We start from the raw sequence: 27,765 nt of genomic DNA, 5'->3' as shown, positions 1-27,765 counted from the left end.
GGTGAAATTCAGTATGGTTCCGACAACAGTTTCGTGTTAATGTACAATCCTTAATATGTTTTATGTGTGTGTGTGTAGAGGGTGGGTGGGGGTGAGGGGGTAGAGGGCGTGTTCGCCCAGGGCCCACGAACAGGCAAGGACCGCCACTGTTCACGGTTATACGTACAGCAAAACAAAACAAAGAGACAATTCTGTGGTGCATTTAAAAATTGGAAGTATTTTTGCTGTCTCGCACTTTGTTGAAATGGAAAGTCATTGTTTATGTGCTATAGGAAAATATGGTAATTGCACAGTGCAGAAATTAGCCAGAGGTTCTGTTATCAGAACTCAGCTAAGCTATATGTCAATTGTGCACTTTCTCACAGGCTTTTACAAAGCCATAAATGCTACCCAGATAATTAAGCCATGTATGTACATACAGTGTCCACACTCTACCTCAATGGTATGTCAGCTACTGAATACATACTATTGTAAATGATTTAATCGTAAATCTTACTGTAAATGATTCAATCTAAATGTGACAGTGGAGTTACTGATTATGGGGTTGATTATGAGAGAGATTCGAAGGCTTTCAATTGTGTCAAATGTCATTCTAATAAAGAGTGAAATGTGCGGATAACAAGGTCTAAAGCCATAGCAATTCATAAAGGTAACGCAATCATGCTGTCATTTCTGAACAGCGTCTTTATTGGAATATGGGTTTTTGAGCTGAGTGCATTATATTTCTGTCAAAACATTTTGCAATGCATGTTCACAACATTTATGTATTTCAATGTAATTCCATTAGGCTAGCGGTGTGGTGTTTAAATAGTGTCAACATCAATGACACGACAAAGAACGAGTAGAAACAGAAGACTTAAATACACAGACTGATGAGGATGATAATGAGAGACCGGTGAGTACACAGCTGAACATAATCTGGCTAATGGCACGAGACGAGCTGACACAGGAACAAACAGGAAGTGAAACAGGCAGTGGCAAAATAAACTGAACATGAACAAAACCGAAAGCACTGGGTCGATGACCCAGGAACCCTGACAGTACCCCCCCCCCTCCAAAGGCCGGCACTCGACGGCCAAAAAGAAAGAAAAACCAGAACAGGGCGGGCGGAGGGGCCCAGGACGGAGGGACGGAGTCCAAAACAGAAACCGTTCAGGTGGGCGGCCGCGTGGCCGGCGGCCGAGGCCAGACTGGTCAGGCGGGCAGCTGCGTGGCCGGCGGCCGCTGAGCTGGTCCGGTGGGCGGCCGCGAGGAAGGCGGTGGCGGCCGCTGAGCTGGTCCGGTGGGCGGCCGCGAGGAAGACGTCCAGGACGTGGCTGGGGCGACGGCGCGGCAGCCACAGGACCAGGCGAAGCAGAGGCTGACGCCGAGGCTGAGGCTGGCCCAGGCGAAGCAGAGGTTGACGCCGAGGCTGAGGCTGGCCCAGGCGAAGCGGAAGCTGAGGCTGGACCAGGCGAAGCGGAAGCTGAGGCTGGACCAGGCGAAGCGGAAGCTGAAGCAGAGGCTGAGTCTGGACCAGGCGAAGCAGAAGCTGAAGCAGAGGCTGAGTCTGGACCAGGCGAAGCAGAAGCTGAAGCAGAGGCTGAGTCTGGACCAGGCGAAGCAGAAGCTGAAGCAGAGGCTGAGTCTGGCCCAGGCAAAGCAGAAGCTGAAGCAGAGGCTGAGTCTGGCCCAGGCGAAGCAGAAGCTGAAGCTGAGGCTGGACCAGGCGACGGCACGGGAGCCGGGGGTGACGGAGCCACAGCTTTAGGGCCAGCGGGCGCAGAAGCCCCTGGCTGGAGACAGGCAGGGCCAGCGGGCGCGGAGGCCCCTGGCTGGAGAGTGGCCGGGCCAGCGGGCGCGGAGGCCCCTGGCTGGAGAGCGGCCGGGCCAGCGGGCGCGGAGGCCCCTGGCTACAGCCTGGGCTAGTAAAGCTGGTGCTTGAGCAGGGGACAGGTCAGCTAATCTAACTAGGGATAATGCAAGGGCGTGGAAAGCTGGATCAGGAGGTGGATGAAGAGGTGAAGTAGCAGGTGGACCGGTTAGCTCTTCCAAGCCTCTAGGGAGGCCAGGCTGGATTGAGGCTGCCCTCCGCCTGGGCGCTGGGACAGGCACGGGAGGTGGCTGGACACCAGTCACCCCCACCCGGGAAACAAGAGCTGATGTGGAGGTAGGCTGCGTCGCAGCTGCCCTCCTCCTGGGAGCTGGTACTGGTGTGGGTGTAGGCCGGGCCCTAGTCATCTGAGGTGATGAAATGGCTGAGGAGGAAGGCCGAATCTGGGCTGCCGTGCTGGTGGGAAATGGCTGAGTGACGGGTGTGGAAATAGTGACCGGGTGTGTGCTACTGGCAGGTTTATCAGGGATTAGTCTGTTTTTTCTGCCACCACGATTTACAGTCTTTGCGGGAGCAGAGCAGAAAAAATCTTCCCAGTCTACATCATCCAGGAGGGAAACTCCCCATGAATTGGTGGTGAATCGGTTATGTGTTTTAAGTGAGTCCGATGACGAGTGCGAAAAACAGTCACTGGAACTCACCACCGGGAGTTGTTGAAAGTAGTCCAATTCCTGACGGCGTGTGCGCCGCTTTCTCCGGGAAGAGGAAGCGGGCGGGGTAAACCACTGAGCCTCTGGCGCGGGAACCTCCGTTGAGCCGAGGTTGGAGGCATAGCCGCTGTGCCGTGGCGAAGTGAAAGGTCCGGCGAATGAGGCGGCGGGTGTATGAGCGAGGAGCGGAGCGGCGAGAGAGGGAGCGGCCGCAGCGCGGCATGAAACGTCCGCTCTCCGCGGCAAATGCTCCGGGGCAGGTGAGGCAGCAGGTGGGGGAACGCGGCGTCTCCGAGGCCCGCCCAGAGCCAGGCGAGTCCCATCGAAGACGTGCTCTCTCTCCGCGAAGAGCCGCTGTTTTCCCCTGAGCTCCTCTGCCCAACAGGAAAGCGCTGCCTCCTGCCGCTCGTAGAGGTCCGAGTCCGCTGGGTTCCAAGCGTGTCTTCGTGGCACGGGTCGTGTCATTCTGTCAGGGGTTGCTGAGGCGAGGAAGAAGCAACCCAAACGCAGGACTCACAGGTAGGTGAAGACTGGTGTTTATTGTGATGGCGTGAGCAAACAGAACAGAGGTAAGAAATGGCTGGCTGGCTGGCTGGACGACTGACTGAATGAATGAAGGAAGGAAGGACGAACGGACTGAGTGGCTGGCTGGCTGGCGGAAACGACGACATAACATCAACATCAATGACACGACAAAGAACGAGTAGAAACAGAAGACTTAAATACACAGACTGATGAGGATGATAATGAGAGACCGGTGAGTACACAGCTGAACATAATCTGGCTAATGGCACGAGACGAGCTGACACAGGAACAAACAGGAAGTGAAACAGGCAGTGGCAAAATAAACTGAACATGAACAAAACCAAAAGCACTGGGTCGATGACCCAGGAACCCTGACAAATAGTCCTTAAAGCACTGTCATAATGAATTTGGGTCATGTAAAAAGACAAAAATATGTTTGTGTAATGTGCTGATTCTGTGCAAAACTAAAAATACTTCTACAATATGAATATTCTTTTCCATTTTTTCTGTCTATATAGAATACATTCAAGATGGATTTTGAATATTTACTGTGTTGATTTAATCATTTGTCAAACTTATTGGAAAAGTTTGTTCTTTAAGACAAAAATTTCAAAGCAGACTTTCCCCTGTTAGTGTTTGGTGTTTGTACACTAAACCCGGATGTTGGACTACACTTCCTTTATCATACACTGAAGGGTTAAATAACTTTCCATGAGTGAAAAGCTTCTTTTTTTCCATTAAATGTCACAATGCAATAACAGGAAAAACATTATTTGAAAGTGAGGAATAGGATGCCTAGTTTTACAAAAATTCTAAACAAAGAAATAAATAAACTTTACACAAATGAATGAAAAACATTTTTATTAATCCCAGAGGGAAATTCTAATGATGTAGTAGGGTTTTATTTAATCACACGTTCAAAGCAAACTTCTCGTAAATTTGTGGCTTTCCCTTAAATCTTATTGTCATTCAAGGTTAATTGGTAGTTGTTTCCTATTTGTGACAACACAAGTAAATCTTTTGTTCTCTATTAAAATCTTATATGCGTTTTCATTCTTGTATGCTTTTCATACATTTCAGGAAATGTATGGTCACAGATTAGAAAAGTGTTGTCAGACAACAGATTAACATTTAAAAATCTTTTTATTTATACCTTTACTGTTTTCTTTGATTTCTTTTTGGATTTTGAGAACATCCTACTTTCTGCCTCTTTACCTTCACGGTACTTGAAGAACTGCTGAACTACTGTCTTGGCTGAAGAGGCAAAAAAGGGTGTAACACAGAGAGACAGTAAGAGGATCTTTATTTGTCTATCGTTGTTTATAATTCAAAAGCAAATATGAAAAAGTCATTATTTTAAAAAAAATTATAAACATAATGTACATAAAACTCTACCTCTTCCCAACAGTCAGATCCAGCAGGAATTTTTTTTTTGCTTTCAGAAATGTGGATTTATCAGTCACATGACACCAGATGTCTATAATTTCCCTATTAAAAACATAATTTTTCATTTATGACACTATCTGAAAAGTACAAACACCTGAACAAATCTTGCCCTTTTCAATTTTTTCCTTATAGAACAAGTTGGAGTTACGATAGCAGGAAGTTCAGAAAAAATTACCTCTTGAGTGTTGTTGTTCTGCCGATGTGAAAGCATTTTTAGCTTGTACAAAACTTATGTCTTTTCCACAGGAACAGCAAAATTTTGTGAAGTTCTCAAATTGGAATCCACAGAATGGACAATACATCTTAACTTGATAAACATGATGTCAATGGAAAATTGTACTTAGTAGTCAGTATAATCTTTTAATGATATAAGTTTGTATATGGTAGAATACTGCATGTAATCATTTGTGTTTATTGAAAGGATGTCTCATCCTAGGAAGTCTGCAACATTCCAGGGTGTTCTGGCTTTCACCCCCACATCCTAGGAGCATGGGAAAGTTCGTACCTTGTTTTATTGTTTTACGGTAGGATTAACGTAGTTATATCTGTTTCCAGTCTAAGTGGTTTTGGTTTGATGAACTGCTGGACTTTCCAGACCAGCAGTTTTAGGGAAGTCTTTATGGGGTCACACTCTGACCCCCCCTCACACACCACACACACACCACACACACACCACACACACACCACACACACACCACACAAGCACCCACTGAAGTGTATAAATAAAGGACCAGGGCAAGTCCTCAGGGCGAGTCTCTGAGTCTCACTCTAGGCTGCCCTTGCTAGCAAGAAATTCTGTGTGTTTCTCCTCTCTAATTCTCTGCTGAAGAAGTGTTTTAGAACATATTTCTTAACATTATTTGGTCCTTCGTAGCCGGAGCAGAAAACATCAGAACTGTTATCTGTGACTCTGTTCCAAGATCCAGCACTGATTCCTGACGCCGTGGGGAACCAGCACTGAAGCCTGTGCACAGCCCTCTTAGACGAGGAGAGAGCCCCAGGACTTGAATTCGGGTCTGGGCCGGTGGCCTGGCCCACGGCGCTGGGATTCAGTCTGATGATCCGAATCACCAGTGAGACGTCGGAGGGTGAGAAACACTATTTTGGTATATAAAACGGCCGCAAAGGTTTAAAGTCACGTGATAAAATAGGTTGAGTTCGCCAAAAGGAACTGTGTTTAGACTAGTTTTAGAGGTAGCTGAAAATACTTCGTGACAAATTAGGTTTAAGTTCGCCAAAAGGAACTGTGTTTAGACTGGGTTTAGAGGTAGCCGTGAAATACTTCGTGACAAATTAGCGCGCAAATGTCTATATGTGTGTGTGTCTGGAAGTAATAATTGATTTTACAGCACAATAAGCTGCTGAACTACTTCCATTTTTGTTTTCTTTGCTGAGGCTCAAGTACTGGTGACAAAGGAGAACGGTTGAGTTTCATCTCATAAAACTGATACCGCTTCACCGTTAGGGTGAAGTCGAAGGCCGTATCAGTAAACCACTCTGAAGTCAAGCGTGCCAGCGACGGCCCAGAAAAATCTTTGAAAATGGAGAATAAACAAGCGAAATTAACACCTGATGAGAAATGTTTAGAAAAACAACAAGCCGGAGCAGGACAAAAACAAAAGAAAGGGAGAGGAATGCATAGTGGAAGAGCAAGAGGTAGAGGTAGAGCTACACACACACCAAACAGTGGCTTTAGCACTGCATGCTGGAGGTGTGGAAAAGAGGGACATTTTGTACGTGACTGTAAGAAACAAAGAAGACAGTAACTCAGAATAGGATAGCAGCTCAGGTGAAGAGAGCAGTTCAGAATAGGAAGAACGTAATAATCCCTCACCAAGTGAAAATTAGAGATCAAAGTAGTTTAAAGTAGTTTAAAAAGGGTTGGAAACAGACCCGACTGAATACATATAAATACAAGAGGAATAAAGTAAAATAAACAAAAGGCTAAATTACAACTTATCTTTAATGTATTCATACTAATAATAGCAAGGATAACAACCTGTAAACTGGTGTTAATGATGAAATAATATTAATATGAAGAGGCACCTCAGTCAGTTATGATGTGAGGTGGATAATTGTTGAAAGTAATCTGCATTAAGCTTAGGGTTGCTCAAATTCAGTACAATGACATATGAAGTAAAATAGGTAAATACTTTAACTAATTACGTGCATAGAGGCACTTGACCTGTTTGACAAACTGTCATCCTAATATGAGCCATTGTTGAGATATAGAGCACACCTATGAAAACAACTAATATGCTGAACCCTGTATGAAGCAGCTGAAAACTACATGACGGAGAAGCTGAATTGAATATGAAAGTGCAAGTCTTTGCCACTGTGGGGCAAAGCACGCAACCACTGTGTGAGGTTGCGTTGTGGTCTCTTCTGAGCTGATGAGCAAGCTACACATTATCAGATTGAGATCTGGCTAAGAACTCATAAAAGAGAGGGAAACGAAACTATGATAACTATGATAACTGGAGTGTGAAGCGTTTCCGTGAGCAGTTTTCCTGCATCTTGACTCATGTGTGTGGAGTGTTCATAGCATCAGCATCATGTTTTTGTTTATTTGTTTTGTTGGGTTGAAAATAATTCAATAAACTTGTGATCATATTTATGGATCACCATGGCACATGCCATTGGCCAAATGATTTATTTATACAGATGAAAAAGTGAGTGTGAATGTGTCTGACGTCATAGTGTTTTTGTGCGCTGTGTAAAAGTAATTGCCTCTGATTGTGAGAGCGGTGATTCTGCAGGTCACCAGCTATTGTAAAAAAAAAAAAAGAGTGAAAAAGAGACAAAATTTACATTGTAGATGAAAAATAATCATAGGAAAAAGGTTTTGTGTTGATCAGCCAAGAACAACTACAATCTCATTTTCTGCTTTTAAGAAAGGACTGTTCACAAAAACAGAGAGAGAGAGAGAGATGTGTGTTGATTAAGCAGTGATAATAATAATGAAAATGTCTTAGTTTGTCACTTTCAGGTGAAAAGCAGACCTGAATCAATTTTCCACATGCAGCGGTCGGAAGAAAGTTATAGTTTAACATCATTAGAAACATTCAGGCCAAGTTTCTGGCTAACTTATTTACAGCACCATGTGTCTCTCAAACTCACAAGCGAGCTCTCACTCCTCCCTGAAGACAAGGAATGCAGCTCCAAAGAGCAATAACATGGCAGATAAAGAGACAGCAGCAAAGTCCTGGGCAAAGAGTCCCAGCAAGCAGCAGCAGTGTGGACAAACAGCATCAGAGAAGAAGAGCAAACCCATCATCCTGCCTGATTGGATGAATGGCACTGTGTTCCCAACAAGCTGCAAATTCTCTGTGCAAGTGAAAAGAACGTTTGAGGAGAACTGAGGAGACTGTTGGAGTTTGACATTTGCCACCTTTGGAGAAAATGGCAAGAAGAGACAGTGAAACACAGGACAAAGCTGAAAGAGAACTGCCTGCTACTGGACTGTTGAAGTGGGAGAGGACAACAGAGTGAGAGGAGTGGTGAGAACACATAGGAATTTTGTTGTTTAATATGGGAAATCAAAATTTGGGTTAGCAAACCTGGGAAAAACAAAACTGACTGCTTAAGTGGGAAATTGTGAAGGAGTCTGAAACATTGCAAAAAGAAACATACAAAATCACACACACACAAGCAGAATATGCATTAAACCTGCCTAATAACACAAACACATGCAATGAAAATTAGCTTGTTATCTCTCATCAGTGTTAAAATAGTGTGAATTTAACAGACACTTGTTATCAAATGCTGAATTTATCCAATAAAAAAAATTGACTCTCTAGGTTGCAGGACAACAGTTTAACTTTTGTGGGAAAAAAGATTCTGGTTTGATCACCCAGTGATCAGACAATAAATTTAGTTGTTAATATAGTAAATTGGGAGGTGCTTCCTGCTTGATTGATGCAGCACAAGTAATTTACTGTATGAGGGAAATTCTATTTTTGTGATAACATTTTGAACATGCATTTCTGTTGTCCTGTCATCTTAGTGGGTTAATAGCTGATATGCAAATTAGTTGATCGTTCTTAGATTGAGGAAAGGTGACTGAATCTTAGCACGAGTGAATGAGATGTGTTGGAGTTTGTTAGAGTGGAGGCTCTAAAACACTGAGTTTCCTGTTTTGATGTGCGAGTGAATCCTGTACCTACACAACTCTGAATACGTCAGAACAAACTTCTTTTGTGAAGTGCATGACAACATGTCACATGTTTTATGATGAGGGGAAAAAGGAAAACTGAATAAAATGGGTGTGTGGCCTAAATGAGTGAAGAGCACAGACCTGGGGATTAAACTCATAGCTAATACGACGTTAGGCTTATGTTGTGTGTTGTGCAGCTGATGGTTAGTTTGGAGTGAATCTAGCTGATGATTTTTCTTTTGTTGTGAAGTTGAGCCTGCCAATCAGTATGATGGTATGATAAACCATGCTGATGGTATGATTTACCCTCCTGAGATGAGGAGCATGTGTCATGACGTAATAAGGCCTTTTTATTTTGATACTTTCACAGTGCACTGAAAATTTTGTTTGATAATCTCTGTTTGAGCAGATCTGCACGATTAGAAGCGCTATACGATACGTCGTCGAGAAAATTGTTACAAGTGAGTTTCTCCACATTGAAATGGGCTCAGGAGAAAGCCACTTATTTGGGACAATTAGAAAATGAGAGTCCCTGCCCAAAAAGGATTCAGCGAGGTAATCCGATCTAAAATTCTTCTTTTTTCTTTTGAAATGACGTCATTTTGCTGAGGGTGGAAATCAAATGCGGCGATAGTTTCCACTATCAGCAAAGAAAGAAAGAATGGATGAATGAATGGAAATAAAAACAAACTGACTGACTGGTAAAAGCTGACAAGACTTGACCACGACTCAAAGTTAACCTCCACCTAGACAGGCCAAAAGGGTGGATGAATTTATGTGTTTCTTTTTACAGGAGCAGAAAGATGACAGCAACATCTGAGGTTGCATACCAATTTAACTTTTAAATGCCACTTTCTGTGTCTGTGAATCTACCAGGGGTGTGTTATTCGTGGGTTTGTGTTGCTCACAGAGATTACTGTGAGAAAGAGTGTATACACCCGCGCAGCGCTAACATTTACATTTTCTTCCCTACAGCATTACAATTCTTCATGTGGTTTGATCATGTGATTTATAACAGGACAACTAGTTAATGTTTTTCTACCACAGGATTACTGAGATTTTGTATGAAGAAAATTGTAGTTACAGGCTATATGTTGATGAGAAGTTTCCTGTGTTGAAAACTAGTGTCACTTCTTTCCACAGCTATGGATGGCTAACTTTATGGTCTTTTTATGGCACCTCTGGAAACTGTCGACCTGTGTCTGACCATCGGGATGGTCAATGTGTGTTGCTAATGTTTGTTTTTCTAAGAGTACATGTAGAGAATTCAGCAGAAGCGGACAAGTGACATGAGAAAAACAAATAAGAGATGCAGTGTTTATGGAAATAATTGTAGTTTACTGATTTGAAAAAACCTGCACATGACACTTGTCTTGCTGATGTTGAATGCTTTATTACTCTTATGATATAGTTGTTTATAAGTGTGAAGTTTGATTTCACTTCCAGATCTTGTTTTCCAGTCCATGATGGTGTGTATGCAGGCTCCTGGCGGAGCCAGTTTTTAAGCAAACTTAATATGCAAAACACACTAACATCTTTTATTGCAGGATTATAGGTCCGGGGTGGTGCTTCTCCAGAGGAGGAGATGCCCTGATGTTGCCTAGGACATGATTTGGCTAACCTTTTTCTTTAAGACAGGAATCTGGTTTTGATGAGTTGACTCATGGGAGTGTCCATGCGTCAAGAGGAGGGGTCCAGGATTAACATGAAACAATGAATTAACATTAAACTATGTTTTATATGATTTTTGCAGCGATTTGTGTGATTAACAGTTCATTCAACGGGTATTGAACCTATGCAAGTGGTGCATCCATGTTCAGATGAGGCTTTGATGGCCTATAAGTGAAGTTCACTGAACTAAAGAATGTGGTTTGATGATTGTTGACATGCTCTCCAAATAGAAGTTTTTCCTCCTAGCAAGGAAATATAGGTGCAGCAGTCATCTCCTGAGAAATCTTCAGAGGCCCAGTGAGAAGCGAGAACCATTCCAGGCATAGCTGACAGCCCAGGCAGTGGTTGAGGTCAAAGGTCAAGCTGGTTGGGGGCCATCATGAGATCAGACTTTGGAGCCACAGCAAGGACCACGAAACTGCGTTGGAATGAGAACTGTGCCAAGGGGGATTTCCAGAGGCCAACAGAGGAGATTGTGGACAACAGACGGGCACCTGAAGGATGAGGGGAGCGTGCCAAGCTCCATCGACAGCACAGGGGGAGTCTAAGGATGGCATCATGATTCTGTGAAAGCACAGGAACCAGAAGCTATGGTGGTGATGACAGCAGTTTCCTATGAACATCACCTAATGCTGTGTCACTGTACTGTGCATACGATGACACTCTGAAGACTGCTGGGATCATAACAGCAGTAAGATAACTGGACCCAGCACCCTTTCCACAGAGGGGTTTTTTCTGCAGTAGAAGAGTCATAAGTATTCCTATCGCAGGACGAAGGCCTAAAGCAAGGTGATGGGGGTTGATAGAGGCCATTTCAAGTGCTTCTGACCACTCCAACTGCCTGCAAAATAGCGGAGAGACCCTCCTGGATACATCAGAGCCACTGCAAAAAGGTTGAGGTCCCAGAGGATTCCACTTCCTCCACAGAAATCAACTAGTAGAGGAAAGTTTCACCCTCACTTGGTTGCTTCAGTGGCGAGGGGGAAGTGCTGATTGGGCGCCCGTAGGGAATTGCTCGCACTTCAACCTCCAGCCATTGGCCAACTCTAGAGTAACCAAGTAGTAGGGTGTGACGGACCTGTACGTAGCCATGGGAAGGTGGACCCTCCTGGTTACCTTGACTACGACGCTCACCTTTACAGGACAAAGACAGAATCGGCAAATACAGACTATTATGTCTGTTCCCATATGCCCAGCATGCCTTTGAGACAAATCCAGCAGGCCCAAAATCAGGACTATATGAGTGATACAAGTGACTGGTTTTCTTGGCTTTACATTGGCTCCTGGTTACAGGTGCTAAAAGGACGACTCATCGGAGTTGGGATATTTCTACTTTTATTATGTGTCTTTGTAACATGTATACTGCCATGTTTAAAACTCTTGATTAACCGCATAATATTTTCCACTGTTGCTGCATACATAGCCGTGACAAGTGATGATAATGACTCCGACCTGTTGGAACATGAAGACTTTGTGTGACTAATGTGTGACAGAAAATGTACAACAAGGTGTTACATACTGATATCTCACTTAAATTTATACTGACAACAGGAGGGAATGTCAATGGAAAATTGTACTTAGTAGTCAGTATAATCTTTTAATGATATAAGTTTGAATATGGTAGAATACTGCATGTAACCATTTGTGTTTATTGAAAGGATGTCTCATCCTAGGAAGTCTGTAACATTCCAGGGTGTTCTGGCTTTCACCACCACATCCTAGGAGCATGGGAAAAGTTCGTACCTTGTTTTATTGTTTTACGGTAGGATTAACGTAGTTATATCTGTTTCCAGTCTAAGTGGTTTTGGTTTGATGAACTGCTGGACTTTCCAGACCAGCAGTTTTAGGGAAGTCTTTATGGGGTCACACTCTGACCCCCCCTCACACACCACACACACACCACACACACACCACACAAGCACCCACTGAAGTGTATAAATAAAGGACCAGGGCAAGTCCTCAGGGCGAGTCTCTGAGTCTCACTCTAGGCTGCCCTTGCTAGCAAGAAAATCTGTGTGTTTCTCCTCTCTGATTCTCTGCTGAAGAAGTGTTTTAGAACATATTTCTTAACACATGAGTTGTATGATTTTAGCAATTAATTTCATAAATAATATTATTATATTATAAAATAAGACACATAAGTGTCTTAAATTAAAAATTAAAAAGACATGGGTCGCGAGATTGAGACACGGGCATTAGAGCCTCTTAATGTGTGTGTGTGTTTTTTTTTTTTGTTTTTTTTTTTTTGGGGGGGGATTACCAAAAAATAAAGAGGTAATAGTCTAACATATGAAACAGGAAAAGAAAACAGGAAAAGACCGCTGTGTAACCCATTTATTTCAACAAAATATAGTTTTTTCCTATTTCCATTGTGTTTTGTTTGTTCTTATTGCAGGTGTTTTCTGAAGTTGCAGTCCGTTTTGCCTCTCAGGGCCACCATACATTAATGAAGAATAATCAATATTGAAAAGAGAAAAAAATGAACTGCCCTTAGTTTCCATTTTAGAAACTGCAAAGTGTTGATGCAAATATCTGTCCTACAAAAGAGAAAGAAAACCCAAACCCTTTAATTTTATTTACCTGCCATGTTAAATCATATTTTTTAAAGAAAAAACTTTCTTAAATGCAAAAATATATTAATAATCTCAGGTACAGTCACGTACATTTCTATTGGCTTATGAAAAACAGTATAATTAACACAGCATTTTATATTATTTTACTTTCAATCTGAGAAATGTTACAAAAGCCTTGAAACTGATCTGGTCAAGGACACAAAAAGGAAATCCAGGTGAGTTTCTCCTGATCACCTGAGGCCGTCATTACTGTGTGAACTTTACCCACAGCACTCCTCACTTCTCCCCCTCACTGCACAAAGTCACTGAGTACAGACCAGCTGATTCCTGTAAAGGGAGAGGCAGCAAAGCCAGACAAACAGCTGCAGGTAGAGGCGGAGCAACACCTGAAAGTTCAACGTCATTTTCCAGAGGTGAAAGTGTGAGAGAGCAGCAGCAGAGCGGCAGTCGAGTCCTGTTTGTCTCTAAAAGAAGATTCCCCGGAGTACATCAGGTTTCTCTCAGCAACAGTGGTGAGTGCAGCTGATCACTCTTCCTGTTTCTACACAAATTTTCGCTCTGTTCACTTTCGTCAGGGCTCTAGAGTGCGACCTAATTTCTCAATGGTGCGACTAAAGAATATCCTAGGTCACACCGGTACGACCAGCCGTTTGCTCAAGTCTCCATAACTCTGAAAGTCTCCGTGTGGTCAACGGCAGACACACATGATGCCCATATCAAGGTCTAAGCCAATCAGAGACAGGGCGGAACCTCTCTGATTGGCCGTGGTCCAGATATTCCTGTAAGGCTACGTGTGTGTACATTTGATAAATACAGTGGCTTGCAAAAGTATTCGGCCCCCTTGAACTTTTCCACATTTTGTCACATTACAGCCACAAACATGAATCAGTTTTGTTGGAATGCCACGTGAAAGACCAACACAAAGTAGCGAAAGACCGCGGGGGTTTGAAAACGAAACATTTGAAACCTTTAAATCACTTTTAAAAACACCTTTTCTCCAGGGCATTTTACGAGTAGTACCAGAGTCAGCTTGTAGTCAGTTTTAGTCAGCTGTTGGTCACTCTTAATCTTCTTTACTTTGTTAATTTTAGAAGTGGATGTGTCATGATTTGGCTGTGTGGCAGGCAGGAATTGGACCCAAACGCAAACTTACAGGGACAGAACTTAAACTCAAAAGCACAGCTTTATTGCTGGGCAAACAGATCATCCAAACAATACAAAACTAAACTGGGAAAAAGTAATTATAATGCGCACCAGGAGACACAGGGAGAATCGCACACAGCTATGAGGGAGACGCGGACATAAATACACAGAGGGTTAATGAGGGAAGTGGGAACACAGCTGACACAGATAATCATAATGAGACAAGGCAGGAGCAAACACAACATGACAAATACTGGCGGGAGACTGCCAAAGTAAAACGGGAAGTACACAGAGGCGGAGACAGGAGGGGGGAAGAGAACATGGGGAGAGCAACGACATAACGGGCTGGGGAAAACATGGGATTGTCACGGTTCTGGGTCGGTTTCGACCCAGTATTTTGAGTTTTGGATTGTTAGTTTATTTTTGACTAATTGTCGTGGTTTTGGGCACTATGAGGATTATTATTATTAGAATTCTATGTTTCTGTTTATTCATGTTAAGGATTTGTTCTCGGTTGTATCTCACATTTAGTTTAGTTCAGGTTCCATGTGTCATTCTGTCTGTCTGTCTCTCAGGTCTGCGTCTTGGTGTAGTGTTCTCGTTTCCTGTTTTATTGTGAAGGTTTGCGTCTCATGTGAGTGTGTTCAGTTTTCCCTCTGTCTCGTCTTGTTGATTATTCCCAGCTGTGTCCACCACCTGTGTGTAATTCCCATGTTTCTCTGTGTGTATTTAAGTCGTGTCCTCTGTCATCATAGTTGCTGGTCCGTCTGTGTTTCCACCATGTTTCATCTGTGTGTTCCCTGCCGTCACCATCTTGTACCGTCGTCCGCCTTGCTTCATGTTTGAGTTCCGGTTCATATTCAGTAGTTTAGTTGTCTCCAGTATAGTTTAGTGTGATCTCTGTTTCCATTTTTCCACTGGCGCATTGTGTTAAATAAACCACCTTCACTCCTCCACTACTGCCTGCGATTGGATCCTCATTTATTATTTTTATACGGCTCATCTCACTCGCCGTGACAGTACGGACCAGCCAGATATGGATCCAGCGGCATTCAGCCCACCCAGGGAGCTTCAGGAGGCCGTTATCGACTCTGCTTCTAAATTAATTAACCAGTGGTTAGAGCATGAGGGAGAAACCTCTCTTTACACCGTGGAAGCCAACCTACAACACCTTATTTCGGGTTATCCCTGGCTATTGGACTCTCTGCATCCGCTTGTGCAGAATTTCGTTCTCCACGAGCTTCACCTACACCCCCCCACCGCTACCGCTCGCCTGCTCGCTTCAGCGGAGGACGTGCCGTCCGAACCGCCGGACGAGGTATTACCCGGCCTGTCGGAGCCGTCTCCAAGAAAGAAGCGACGTTTGCGCCGTCGGCGTGGCACCCCACAGCCGGATGTCGGGACATGTAAACAACCGGCAGTGACTGTCTTTCCTGAGCCCACGTCCTGTGTTAATGACTGTTTCCACTTTGCTGCTGCCAAACCTGGAATTACTGAGCCTGGCATTATGAATTTAGACAATGAAAACGTTCTTCAAGATGAAGATCAGACACCAGGGATCAGACACCAAACTCTGGCTGATCTTCAAGATGAAGATCAGACACCAGCGATCAGACACCAAACTCTGGCTGATCTTCAAGATGAAGATCAGACACCAGCGAGGGAGGATAAGAAGGACAGACGCAACAACATTGTCATCCCCTATGTAGCCGGTGTATCAGAGAAACTCAGGAGGGTTTTCTCCAAGCATGACATCCCGGTGTACTGCAGACCCAGCAACACACTCAGACAAAAACTGGTTCACCCGAAAGACAAAACGCCAAAACACAGACTTAACAATGTGGTGTATGCCGTACAGTGCAGCGAGGAATGCCCAGACCTCTACATTGGAGAGACCAAACAGCCACTTCACAAGCGCATGGCACAACACAGAAGAGCCACCTCCACAGGACAAGATTCAGCTGTCCATCTGCATCTTAAGGTCAAAGGTCACTCTTTCGAGGATGCCAATGTTCACATTTTGGACAGAGAGGACAGATGGTTTGAAAGAGGAGTGAAAGAAGCCATCTATGTCCACTGTGAGCGACCATCTTTGAACAGAGGCGGTGGTTTACGACACCAACTCTCTGCCATCTATAATCCAGTTTTGAGATCCCTTCCCAGACGCCTGAACGCCCACTCACACCCTGGGCCATCTGACCTCAGGAATTCGCATGATAAGGTGGGGCCAGGTTTCACAATGAACTCACCTGAAACTCTGGCTGATTGGGACCCACACCCAGTTCCACACCTTGGCTCAGGCGATTAGAGGATCATCAGGGGGTCCTTTTGTCCCTCTGTGGGGGGACACTCCCACCAGGTTTATATCTGGGACTCTCCACCATTTGACCTTAGAACTGAAGAAGCCTCTCGGATGAGAGGTGAAACGTCTTCAAGTAACTTAAAGAAGTCCAGACGCTTTTCTTTGCAAGCTCCTTTGACTACGATGACCTGGATGACTGAGAACCTTCACAGACATACTCCTCCATACCTGCTTCATGCCCTGGAGGACGGGGCAACGCCCCCCCCCCCCCCCCCCCCCTCTAACAGATCATTACATGAAGGAACCTTTTAAAAACAAGCGCGTCCACGCTCACAGGTGTACACACGGGTGCTCACACACACAAACTACACCCTTTTTGGCTCGTACCTCAAAGCACACTGTGCGCTGTCGATATTACGTGCTGCACAATAATATTTAATATTTAGTATTTACAGTTATATTCCCATAGATCATCGTGATGTTGTTTATTATGTTGCTCTTTTTCTTCTGCTTGTTTTCTTTTTTCTTTCTCAACAGGTGATTCAGGTGATTGATACATGTATTGTTTTTTTGCCCTTTATCCCCGTCCCTCTTCTCCGCTGTTTTTCCCCCTCTTCCTTTCTCCATTTTCTTTTCCTCATTCAAGTCTGTCCCGTATCTAGCAAGTGAAAATAAAAAATAAATAAAATAAACAATAAAAGGTCAAATAGACCATTACTGCAAGGCTGGGATGGTCAATTTGGTAAAGCAAATCCGTCGGGCATCTTTCCTCACCTTTAGACAATAATTCTGATGCAAAAGAACCAAAAGGGACAGGCAAAAAAAAAAAAAAAATGGAAGAGAGTGGCCTGTAACTTTACTGTTTAAAGAGCTAAAACCTCCACAATTTCAGGAGCAATAAGTCCTTATTTGCAAACTAAAATCAAGAATGTGGGATACTCAGTAGCGTTTTTAGATACGGGCGACACGGGCGGTTGCCCGGGACGGCATCATGGTAGGGGGCGGCATCACGGGCATCAGCAAAAAAAAATATAAATTGCTCATACTCATGCTGCGCAACTTCGTGCCAGCGCATTCTGGGGATGGCATAGGCACCGATCGGTTTTCTATTGGCCATTTTCTGGGAGTAAGGACGCCCTCCGTTTGCGAGGTGCGCCTGCTGCTTGCGGCACAGGGAGGAGAGGGCGGGGTGGCATCTAATAACCAACTCGCAAAATGAAAGAAAATAAAAACAAACCAACAAACACGAAATATTTTTATTATTTTTAAATCTCACACACAACCAGTGGAAAGGGGAGGGAGACCTGCTGCTTCCAAATAGAGCACATTTCATTCAAAATGTTGTAAATTCAAGCCCATTATGTATTCATGATTTGAATCCTGGGTTAAAGCCATCAGGTGCTCAGTTTAGAAAAAAGAGAAAAGAAGAGGAAGAGAAACGAGCCAAAGATTCAGGTAAGCAGGTGTGTGATTGGATAATAAGAATCAGAATACTTTATTAATCCCTAAGGAAATAATGTGAGTTACAGTTGCTCCAAGAAGAAATGGTAAAAATAGTAACAGTAACAGACTAAACTCCAAACAATACATTATGTTACAGATTTTAATATTAATTATTATATTATAATTAATATTATATTATATTATATTATATTAATAATTAATTAGTCATTGTCAGTTGTTGATTTGTCCTGTTCTCATTGTATTGTATGAATTATGATGGCTGTTTGGTAGCCGTTTGCATACAATGCATACTCTCTGTCTCTTCATATCTGTGTGTGTGTATGTTTCTCTGGTGAAATTCAGTATGGTTCCAACAACAGTTTTATGTTAATGTACAATCCTGTGTGTGTGTGTGGTGGTGTGTGTGTGGTGGGGGGTGTGCCAGAGGGAGTCTTCGCCCAGGGGGCCAAACAGGCTAGGACCGCCACTGGGGATACTGTTTGTCTGTAATTTAGACAGCCCAGTGCTTCCGACATGGGAAATTCTGTCGGGGAGAGCTAATTTGGCTAACATGTTTAGAATTGAAATGCTGAAAAACCACAGTGTATCCAGAAAACACATTATATGCTGCGGTAAATACACTGCCCAAGTGTCCCCTCTGCCTGCTGCCTTTCAGCAGCAGGCAGCAGCAAACAGGTCGTCAGAGGAGCCAAGATGATGATCAAGTTTAACATTGTCTACAATATAGTTTAAATTTCAGCTCTGTGAAGCACTTTAAGCTCATATGTCTGTGAAGGTTCTCAGTCATCCAGGTCATCGTAGTCTAAGGAGCCTGGAAAGAAAAGTGTCTGGACTTCTTTAAGTTGCTTGAAGACGTTTCACCTCTCATCCGAGAAGCTTCTTCAGTTCTAAGGTCAAATGGTGGGGAGTCCCAGATTTAAACCCTGTGGGAGTATCCCCCCAAACAGGGTCATGGACCCCCCAATGATCCTCCAATCACATGAGCCAAGGTATGAAAGCGGGTGTGGGACCTAATCAGCCAGGGTTTCGGGTGAGTTCATTGTGAAACCTGGCCCCACCCTATCATGAGATTCCCTGAGGTCAGATGGCCCAGGATGTGAGTGGGCGTTCAGGCGTCTGGGGAGGGAACTCAAAACTGGATTATAGATGGCAGAGAGTTGGTGTCGTAAACCACCGCCTCTGTTCAAAGATGGTCGCTCACAGTGGACATAGATGCTTCTTTCACTCCTCTTTCAAACCATCTGTCCTCTCTGTCCAAAATGTGAACATTGGCATCCTCGAAAGAGTGAACTTTGACCTTTAGATTCAGATGGACAGCTGAGTCTTGTCCTGTGGAGGTGGCTCTTCTATGTTTTGCCATGCGCTTATGAAGTGGCTGTTTGGTCTCTCCAATGTAGAGGTCTGGGCATTCCTCGCTGCACTGTACAGCATACACCACATTGTTAAGTCTGTGTTTTGGAGTTTTGTGTTTGGGATGAACCAGTTTTTGTCTGAGTGTGTTGCTGGGTCTCTACCAGTTACTCTTAGAACTGAAGAAGCTTCTCTGATGAAACTTCTTCAAGAAACTTAAAGAAGTCCAGATGCTTTTCTTTCCAAGCTCCTTAGACTACTGATGCTTGTTTCTGTCTTAAAAAAAAGAAAAGACATTTAAAGTGAATTTTGAATAAAATGATTCTTTTCTTTCTCCCTCAGAGTGCAGACATGTCTGCTGCCAGCAATCTGCGATCTGAAGATCAGTTTCTGTGCTCCATCTGTCTGGATGTGTTCACTGATCCAGTCACTACACCATGTGGACACAACTTCTGCAAAACCTGCATCAGTCAGCACTGGGACACTAATGGCATAAATAAGTGTCCTATGTGTAACAGAGTGTTCAAGAGACGACCTGAACTAGATATCAACACATTGTTCTCTGAGATGGTTGCTCAGTTCAGACGTGAAGCTCAGCAGAAAGCCAGCAGCAGCAGCTCAGAGCAACAAGCTGCCAAACCAGGAGAAGTTCCCTGTGACGTCTGCACTGGAACCAGACTGAAGGCCCTGAAGTCCTGCCTGGTGTGTCAGACCTCCTACTGTCAGAGTCACCTGGAGCCTCATCTGACAGCTACAAGTCTGAAAAGACATCAGCTGATTGAGCCTGTGGAGAACCTGGAAGGCAGGATATGTAAGAAGCACGATAAACTTCTGGAGCTGTTCTGTAAGACCGACCAGATGTGTGTCTGTGTGCTCTGCTCTGTTTTAGACCACAGGAACCACGAGTTTGTTCCTCCGAGAGAAGAATATGAAGGAAAGAAGGCAGAGCTGGGTAAGACAGGGGCTGAGATTCAGCAGATGATCCAGAAGAGACGACTGAAGATTCATGAGATCAAAGAGTCGGTGAAGATGAGTAAAGATGCTGCAGACAGACAGAAAGCAGAAGGTGTTCAGGTCCTCACGGCTCTGAAGGAGTCTGTTGAGAGACGCCTGAAGGAGCTCATGAAGGAGATCGAAGACAAACAGGAAGCTACAGAGAAACAGGCTGAAGGTCTCATCAAAGATCTGGAACAGGAAATCTCTGAGCTGATGGAGAGAAGCTCTGAGGTTGAGCAGCTCTCACGCTCTGAAGACCACCTCCACCTCCTCCAAAGCTTCTCCTCCCTGAAAGCTGCTCCACCCAGCAAGGACTGGACAGAGGTCAGAGTCTGTCCACCATCACATGAGGGGACTGTGGTGAGAGCTGTGGCTCAGCTGGAGCGGACAATGTGGAAACCCATGAAGAAGAAGCTGTTTGCGGCTGAGCTGAAGAGGGTCCAGCAGTATGCAGTGGATGTGACTCTGGATCCTGATACAGCACATCCTGCTCTCATCCTGTCTGATGATGGAAAACAAGTTTATCATATTGATGTGAGGAAGAATCTTCCAGACAACCCAGAGAGATTTTCTCCATGTCCTTGTGTTTTAGGAGAGCAGAGTTCTTCTTCAGGCAGATTTTACTTTGAGGTTCAGGTTAAAGGAAAGACTGACTGGACTTTAGGAGTGGCCAGAGATTCGATCAAAAGGAAGGGACTAATCCCACTGAGACCTCAGGATGGTTTCTGGACTATGATACTGAAAAATGGAAATGAGTACTAAGCTTGTACTGAGTATTCAGTCCCTCTCTGTCTTCATCCTGGTCCTGAGAAGGTGGGGATGGATTTGTGGATTATGAGGAGGGTCTGGTCTCCTTTTATGATGTAGGTGCTGCAGCTCTGATCTACTCCTTTACTGGCTGCTCCTTCACTCACAAACTCCACCCATTCTTCAGTCCCAATCCTAATGATGGTGGTAAAAACTCTGCACCTCTAATCATCTGTCCTGTCAGTCAAACTGAGTCGATCAACGACTGATTTTATTTGATGAACTGATTGATTTTTATTGAAGGGAACAAATGAACATATTGAGTGTAAAATCTGATATTTACAGGATTACATAATAAATGAATTATCTGTTGAAGTCCTGATTTACTCCACACTCCATATCCAGTCTCCCAGCACCTCCATGACATGTGATGTTGAGGTCACTGGTCTAAAGTCATTAAGAGCAGAAGGCGGGTCTTTCTCTGGGACTAAACACGGTGTCTTCTATAGTGTGGGGAGCTTTTCCTGCAGCACACTCGGGGATCCTGCAGGGTGTCACTGTGCTAGGCAGCACAGGACTTCAGGACCCTGGTGCTGATGCTGCCAGGCCTGCAGCCCTTTTTCCATTAGTTCTTACTGGGACCAGCACCACTTGCGTCAACTCATCTTCAATTAAAGCCGACTAAGACCTAATGTGCCTGGGGTTGTCATAGCAATGTGGCCGAGTGTTCCATGATGTAATTAATGTGCGACACAAACGCTAATGACGCGAGGATAAAGCCTCAGTGCCGGGGACCACGGTGATGTTTTTGTAGCCATTTTGGCTGTCGTGTCAGAGACACTCTGATGACTCATTCAGGTACTATGACCTGATAGAAAACCCTGGAGTGGGGGTGGGGGGTTGTGTTGGATTGTTTAACAGCTATTGAGGTGTAAGGTTGGTGCTGTGATGTTACAGTTTGCTGACACAGAGGCTCATCGTCTCCGTCCAGGCTGCCCCCCTCCATCTCCTGCTGCTGATGTCTCTGATGGAGGAAGGCTGGTGATTTCTTCCCAGACCTGAAGAACCTCCTCTTTCATTCAGCAGGACCTTCAGGTCCCTGATGGTCCAGGGCTTGCTGTTGGGAAAACGGTGTGCAGTGCTCGCTGTGATGATGGTGGGCAAAAGGCAGCAGAAACTGTAATAAATATAACACAACAGTTTGATAATCATATTTAAGTGACCAAAGTGAACCGGACTGATTGTTCAATTCAGTTTTATTCATACAGCGCCAAATCACAACAACAGTCGCCTCAAAGTGCTTTATATTGTAAGGTAGACCCTTCAATAATACATACAATCTCATATGTCCAGTTAAAAATGACAAACATGTTGAGTAAAGAAACGGAATTATATTAGTTGAAAATCAAGAAATATAATTCAGAGTTTGGGTAGGGGCGGAGCCATGTGAAGACGTGTTGTACAGGGCTCCTCAAAGGGTTAACTTCTTTTCATAATTGAATCACTCCAAAACTAATGAACTTTTAACAATAATAATGTTTAATAACATTACGATAACATGCCCGTGTGCTGTCCTGACGCACTCTTTACATCTTTAAGGCGTCATTGTATGAAATATGAGCAAAACTAGATCGGGAAAGAGCAGGCCGCAAAAGCCTCGAACCACGCTGAGGACAGTGTGGCGGCACCACCTCCTGGTGTGACTGAGATCATGAGAGCGATTGCTAGCTCTGAAAAGAGGATACTGGACCGTATTGATTCAAGCATGAAAGATTTAAATGATAAAATAGACACACTTAAAGAAGATCTGGAGAAGCAAGAGACCCGTTTGGAAAGTGTTGAGTTTGGTTTGAATACTTATTCAGACCGGACAGTGGAGTTGGAAAACGAGGTTAGCAAGCTGAAATCAGACGTTGCTAAGCTAACCAGCAAGTTGGATGACATCAAGAGGCGACAACGCTGATGCAATGCACGCATTGTAGGAGGGAAGGAGGGCTTTGAAAACACCGGGAAACCCATGGTTGTTATTGCTGCAATGCTGAAAGACATACTGGGCCTCGATTTTTCTCCGATGCTGGACCGCGCTCACCGAAGTTTGGGTCAACAGGGAAACTCCCAGGGTAATCGTGGTGAAGTTCCACTATTTCCAAGAGAAGGAAGAAGGGTTCCGAAGGGTTCGCCAAGTCGCAGCCGTTGCTGCTGCAGGACATGAAGATAAGTATTTTTCCTGATTTTACAGCAATGGTGGCAAAGAAACGAGCTGCTTTAATGGAGGCTAAAAGTTTGCTCCAAGGCTGCACTGGCGTTAAGTTTGGACTTTTGTTTCCAGCTGTTCTCGGCATCACTTCACCTATGGGACAGGACAATCGTTTCACCGACCCAGCGGCTGCAATAGACTTTATCAAAAAAGACTTACTACGGCCGTGAGCGGTATGGGCAAATGAGAAGAGATAAGTTGGACTTCACACTTCACCAGTGTGTGAATGTGTGTGTGAATGGGTGGATGACTGAACATGTAAAGCGCTTTGGGGTCCTTAGGGACCATGTAAAGCGCTATACAAATACAGGCCATTTACCATTTACCGTATATTTGCCCAGTTAAGGGGCAGTTTGACGGTTAACAGTATGTTTAGTCACTTTGCTATTCTAGCCTGGAGGCTCTTTTTATTTATTTATTTTTTTCCTTTTTGGGGGGGGGGGGGGGGGGGGGGGGATGACTCGCAAAGTCATCTGCCTCTTCGTTTTATAAGTTGGAATGTTAAAGGTACAAATAATCCAGTTAAACACACAAGGATTTTTATTCATTTAAAATCATTGAGATCCGATGTTGTATATCTGCAGGAAACACACCTCCGATCAAGTGAACAAATTAAACTTAAAAAAATATGGATAAGCCAAGTATTTAGCTCAAAATTTGAGGATAGATCACGGGGTGTTGCTATTCTATTTAGGAAGGGGATTCCATTTATTCCACTATCAACTGTGGCGGATACCAGAGGGAGATATATTATTATACAGGGCAGTTTGTATGGGAAACAAGTAACTATTGCAAATGTATACGGACCAAACTGGGGCAACCCAAATTTTTATTGTACTTTTTTAAAGCACCTCCCAGATTTAACAGAATCCCATTTGATACTGGGTGGTGACTCTAACTGCGTGCTTAATCCTCAACTTGAAAGATCAAATCCAAAACCTGACAGCAAAATTTCAAAAGCGGGCAATGTTCTAAAATCCTTTATGCAATCTTACGCTTTTTTTGACCCCTGGAGGAATAAAAATCCTACATCTAAACAATTCTCATTTTTCTCACCAGTACACCGGTTATACTCACGGATGGATTTTTTTGTTGTAGATAATAGAATTCTTTATTTATTATTATTTATCTTTATTTATTCTTTTATTCTAGGTTTTAGATTGCCAATATAACTCTATCATTATCTCAGACCATAGTCCAGTGCAATTAGATGTTAATTTTTATGAATGTCCAAGTCAAAAACCCGCCTGGCGGCTTGATCCTTTACTCCTAATTAAAGACTCATTTAAAAAAAATGGTCTCTGAGCAAATACTGTATTTCTTAGAGACAAATCAAACCCAAGGAATGAAAATGACTGTTATATTGGAGGCATTAAAGGCCTAGAATCCAGATAATTTCTTATGCATCATTTCAAAAAAAGAAATACTTACAACAAATGAACAACCTAGCCAACAGTATAAAAGAGATTGATTGCTTATATGCAGAAAATCCAACACCAGACCTCTATAAGAGAAAATTATTATATATAAAAAAACGTTGCTGAAATGCTTGCTAGATTACTGATTCCACAAATATCTGTAAATGACAGAACAGAAATTGATAGAGAGATAACCATTAGTGAAATTGTTGAAGCAATTAAATCATTGCAAAGTAACAAGGGATCGGGACCTGACGGTTTCCCTATTGAATTATATAAAATGTTTATAGACAAACTAGCACCAATACTCAAAGTTGTATACAAGGAAATATTATTTCAAGAGAAACTACCAGATACTATGTAACAAGCCATAATTTCTGTGCTGTACAAAAAGGGTAAGGATCCCTCACAATGTAGCTCCTACAGACAGGTGAGCCTCTTAAATTGTGATTACAACATTCTCACAAAAATCTTAGCTAATAGAATCGATCTTATACTGCCAGAAATTATCAATCCTGATCAAACCGGCTTTATACCAGGGCCACAGTCATTTTATAATATGCACCGGCTACTTAATATCCTATATGGATCAGAGTAAAAAAAAACTTCAGAAATAATAATTTCTCTTGATGCAGAAAAGGCCTTTGACCATATAGAATGGCCATATCTTCATGGTTTAAAATTCTTCATCGTCTTCATTATACAATAGAGAGGCTTTCAAAATTTTTCCAAGAAGCCGATCCTGCCTGTCCCAGGTGTGGACATAATCCAGCAAATGAGGGTGTGTATTTGTTCCCCATGACTATGCTAATTTCATCATACGCTTATTCGCTATGTAAACTACAAAGCTAGTTAATGCTAATTATAAACCTTGTGTAATTGTTGAAGTTGCTATATACATGAGTGTTGAATACAGTTGCTTTCTGTAATCTCTGTGCTAGAATTATGTTTGGGTGTGGTGAAAGTTTGACGCATGCTGTACTGATAGTTGCTTTATGTACCATTACTACAGACCACAGCTGAATAAATCAACAGAACTTGGAAGCTGCCTCCATGTTCTTTAACCGGAACACACCCACCATACCTTGCCACTCTAAATCAGCTAACCAACATTCTCTTCATTTTAGTCTCTTTTTTCCCTTGTCCACTTACCCATTGTATTGTACATTTCTTTGTTTTCTTTTTCCCAACTACTACCTGTCTCCGACCTGTCTTCACATATGATGTCTGTGCTATGTATGGTTGGGGGAGGTGGCTCCAATTTCACTGCAGGTTGTAAAATTTGCATGTGACAAATAGGTTTCTTTGACTTTGACTTCGACAAAAATACAAAATAAACTAAAAATGCTGGGTTGTAGACCCAGCCCCCTGACACTGACTCTGTTCCACAGCATGTCTTCGTCCTGTCTTCATCCCGTCATCCCCAACTTGTTGCGACAGATATCTGCCCCCTCCCTGAGCCTGGTTCTTCTGGAGGTTTCTTCCTGTTAAAAATGAGTTTTTCCTTCCCATTGTCGCCCAAACACTTGCTCATAAGGAGTTTTCAGATTGCTGGGGTTTTATTTTAGGATCTTTAACTTACAATATAACGCTCCTTTAGGTGAAATTTAATGTGATTTTGTGCCATCTAAGTTAAAATGAACTGAATTGAATAAAATAACAGATTATCAAAGAATTTGCTGTGGCATGGTTTCTGGAGCGCCTTGAGGCGACATTTGTTGTGATTTGGCGCTATATAAATAAAATTCAATTGAATTGAAATTGAATTGAATTGAATTGGAGTGGGTGTCACTCATAGGAATAATTTTCTGTTGAAGAAGATGAAAAGATTATGAAACACTCCTTTTATATTAGTCAGACGCTGCCAACACCACCCCTTTCATTTGGACACACAGTTGAAACCCTGGATTAACTTAATAGGTGGAAATCCAGCTTCGTGGGACAGTTATCTGTCATTACCAGTGTTTTGGTAAGTGGAAAAATACCCCGGATATATAACTGACTGACTGTGATGTAAATAGAAAGTTTAACAGGATCTAGAAGAATGTAAACAGAGAAACGTCCTGGCTTTGAATGTTTGTATTGTTCATATTCCAAATAAAGCAAACAGTGTCAGAGCTAAACCAGGATCAGTGTGTTCACACTGGCAGCCACAGCAAGACTTCATTTCAACAGTGACCTTTACTCTGAACTAGTCTGACAAGTTTAAAGGCAAATATACACAGTGATGAAGGACAGAAAGCGGCAGTCAGAGTAACATTAAATAATAAGCACAAAGACTATAAAATGATCAGGATTCATTAAAAATGTCGGACTGATTTGATTTGTCTTCATTAACAATTTTTCCTATTCATCTTTTGATAAAATTACTGCGGTTGGAGGAACTCTGAATATAAATGAATAAATACATTAATTGGTTGATGTTTTTAAACGTCAGCTTGTAAATAAGTTAAAGTGGCATCTGTTCATCCATTCATGATCTATGCATGACAAATTGTGGTACTATTGGCTCTGAATACAGAGACACACATGGGGAAATCCAATGCAAATTCTATGCAAAAGAAAAAGGAAAGAAAGGTGAGAAATTTTCCAGTTCCGAGTTAAATGAACTTTACTGCACTGACTGAGCTCCTCCCACCTGCCTTGAGTTTCAGGTGGAGTCCCACCTCCTGCAGCTCACCTGTGTGTAATGTTTAGCGTCCAGGTGTGGAGTGGAGCTTGTTGTTGGTGTTTGTGTGAAGAAACTGTAAGTTTGCTTTGTTTCCTCCTTTAACAGTTTGTATTTAGGAACTTTACTGTTTGTTCAGCTCATGTTTGAGTTCTTCACACAACAAACTGTGTGTGTTTTTATTTCCGGTCTCTCCATTAAAATCAGTCTGTAATGTTTTCCTGGCTAACATCAGCTGTGTGCAGCTTAGCTCTAGCACAAACAGCACAAATCTGCCGCTCCATAGTTCTGTTAGCGTCAGCGTTGGGAAGCAACGGAATATATGTACCGGCGTCACGTATTTAACCTTCTGATACCCAAACTCTTTCATGGTATGCATTTATTATCAGCAGGTCCTGATTGAGTTTTTGTGTTGCTGTTTGTGTGCACAGCAAATCTTCTTTGTGTCTGTCTTTGGTGTGAGGGCAGAAGGTGTCAGTCTGTCGCACTGATCCACAGATGTTGATGTGATGTTGTTGTTGTCATA

The 27,765-nt window shown here is 43.2% G+C and overlaps 2 protein-coding genes across 2 annotated transcripts in view; one reads left to right on the top strand and one right to left on the bottom strand.

The window, feature by feature from the left end:
* The window catches only part of LOC146507525 (E3 SUMO-protein ligase ZBED1-like), a 459,484-nt gene that overhangs the window by 374,061 nt on the left and 57,658 nt on the right, over positions 1 to 27,765 (bottom strand). The window lies entirely within an intron of this gene.
* LOC146507527 (zinc finger protein RFP-like) lies at positions 13,297 to 20,926 on the top strand. The gene is made up of 2 exons (XM_085178532.1): positions 13,297 to 13,406; positions 19,496 to 20,926. Exon 2 carries the CDS (start codon positions 19,505 to 19,507, stop codon positions 20,909 to 20,911), a length of 1,407 nt encoding a protein of 468 aa, XP_085034658.1. The 5' UTR covers positions 13,297 to 13,406; positions 19,496 to 19,504; the 3' UTR covers positions 20,912 to 20,926.

This window comes from Neolamprologus multifasciatus, chromosome 11, assembly GCF_963576455.1.
Source record: "Neolamprologus multifasciatus chromosome 11, fNeoMul1.2, whole genome shotgun sequence".
Lineage (NCBI taxonomy): Eukaryota > Metazoa > Chordata > Actinopteri > Cichliformes > Cichlidae > Neolamprologus > Neolamprologus multifasciatus.
Note: the sequence above shows the minus strand (reverse complement) of the source record. Positions and strands in the feature narration are given on the sequence as shown.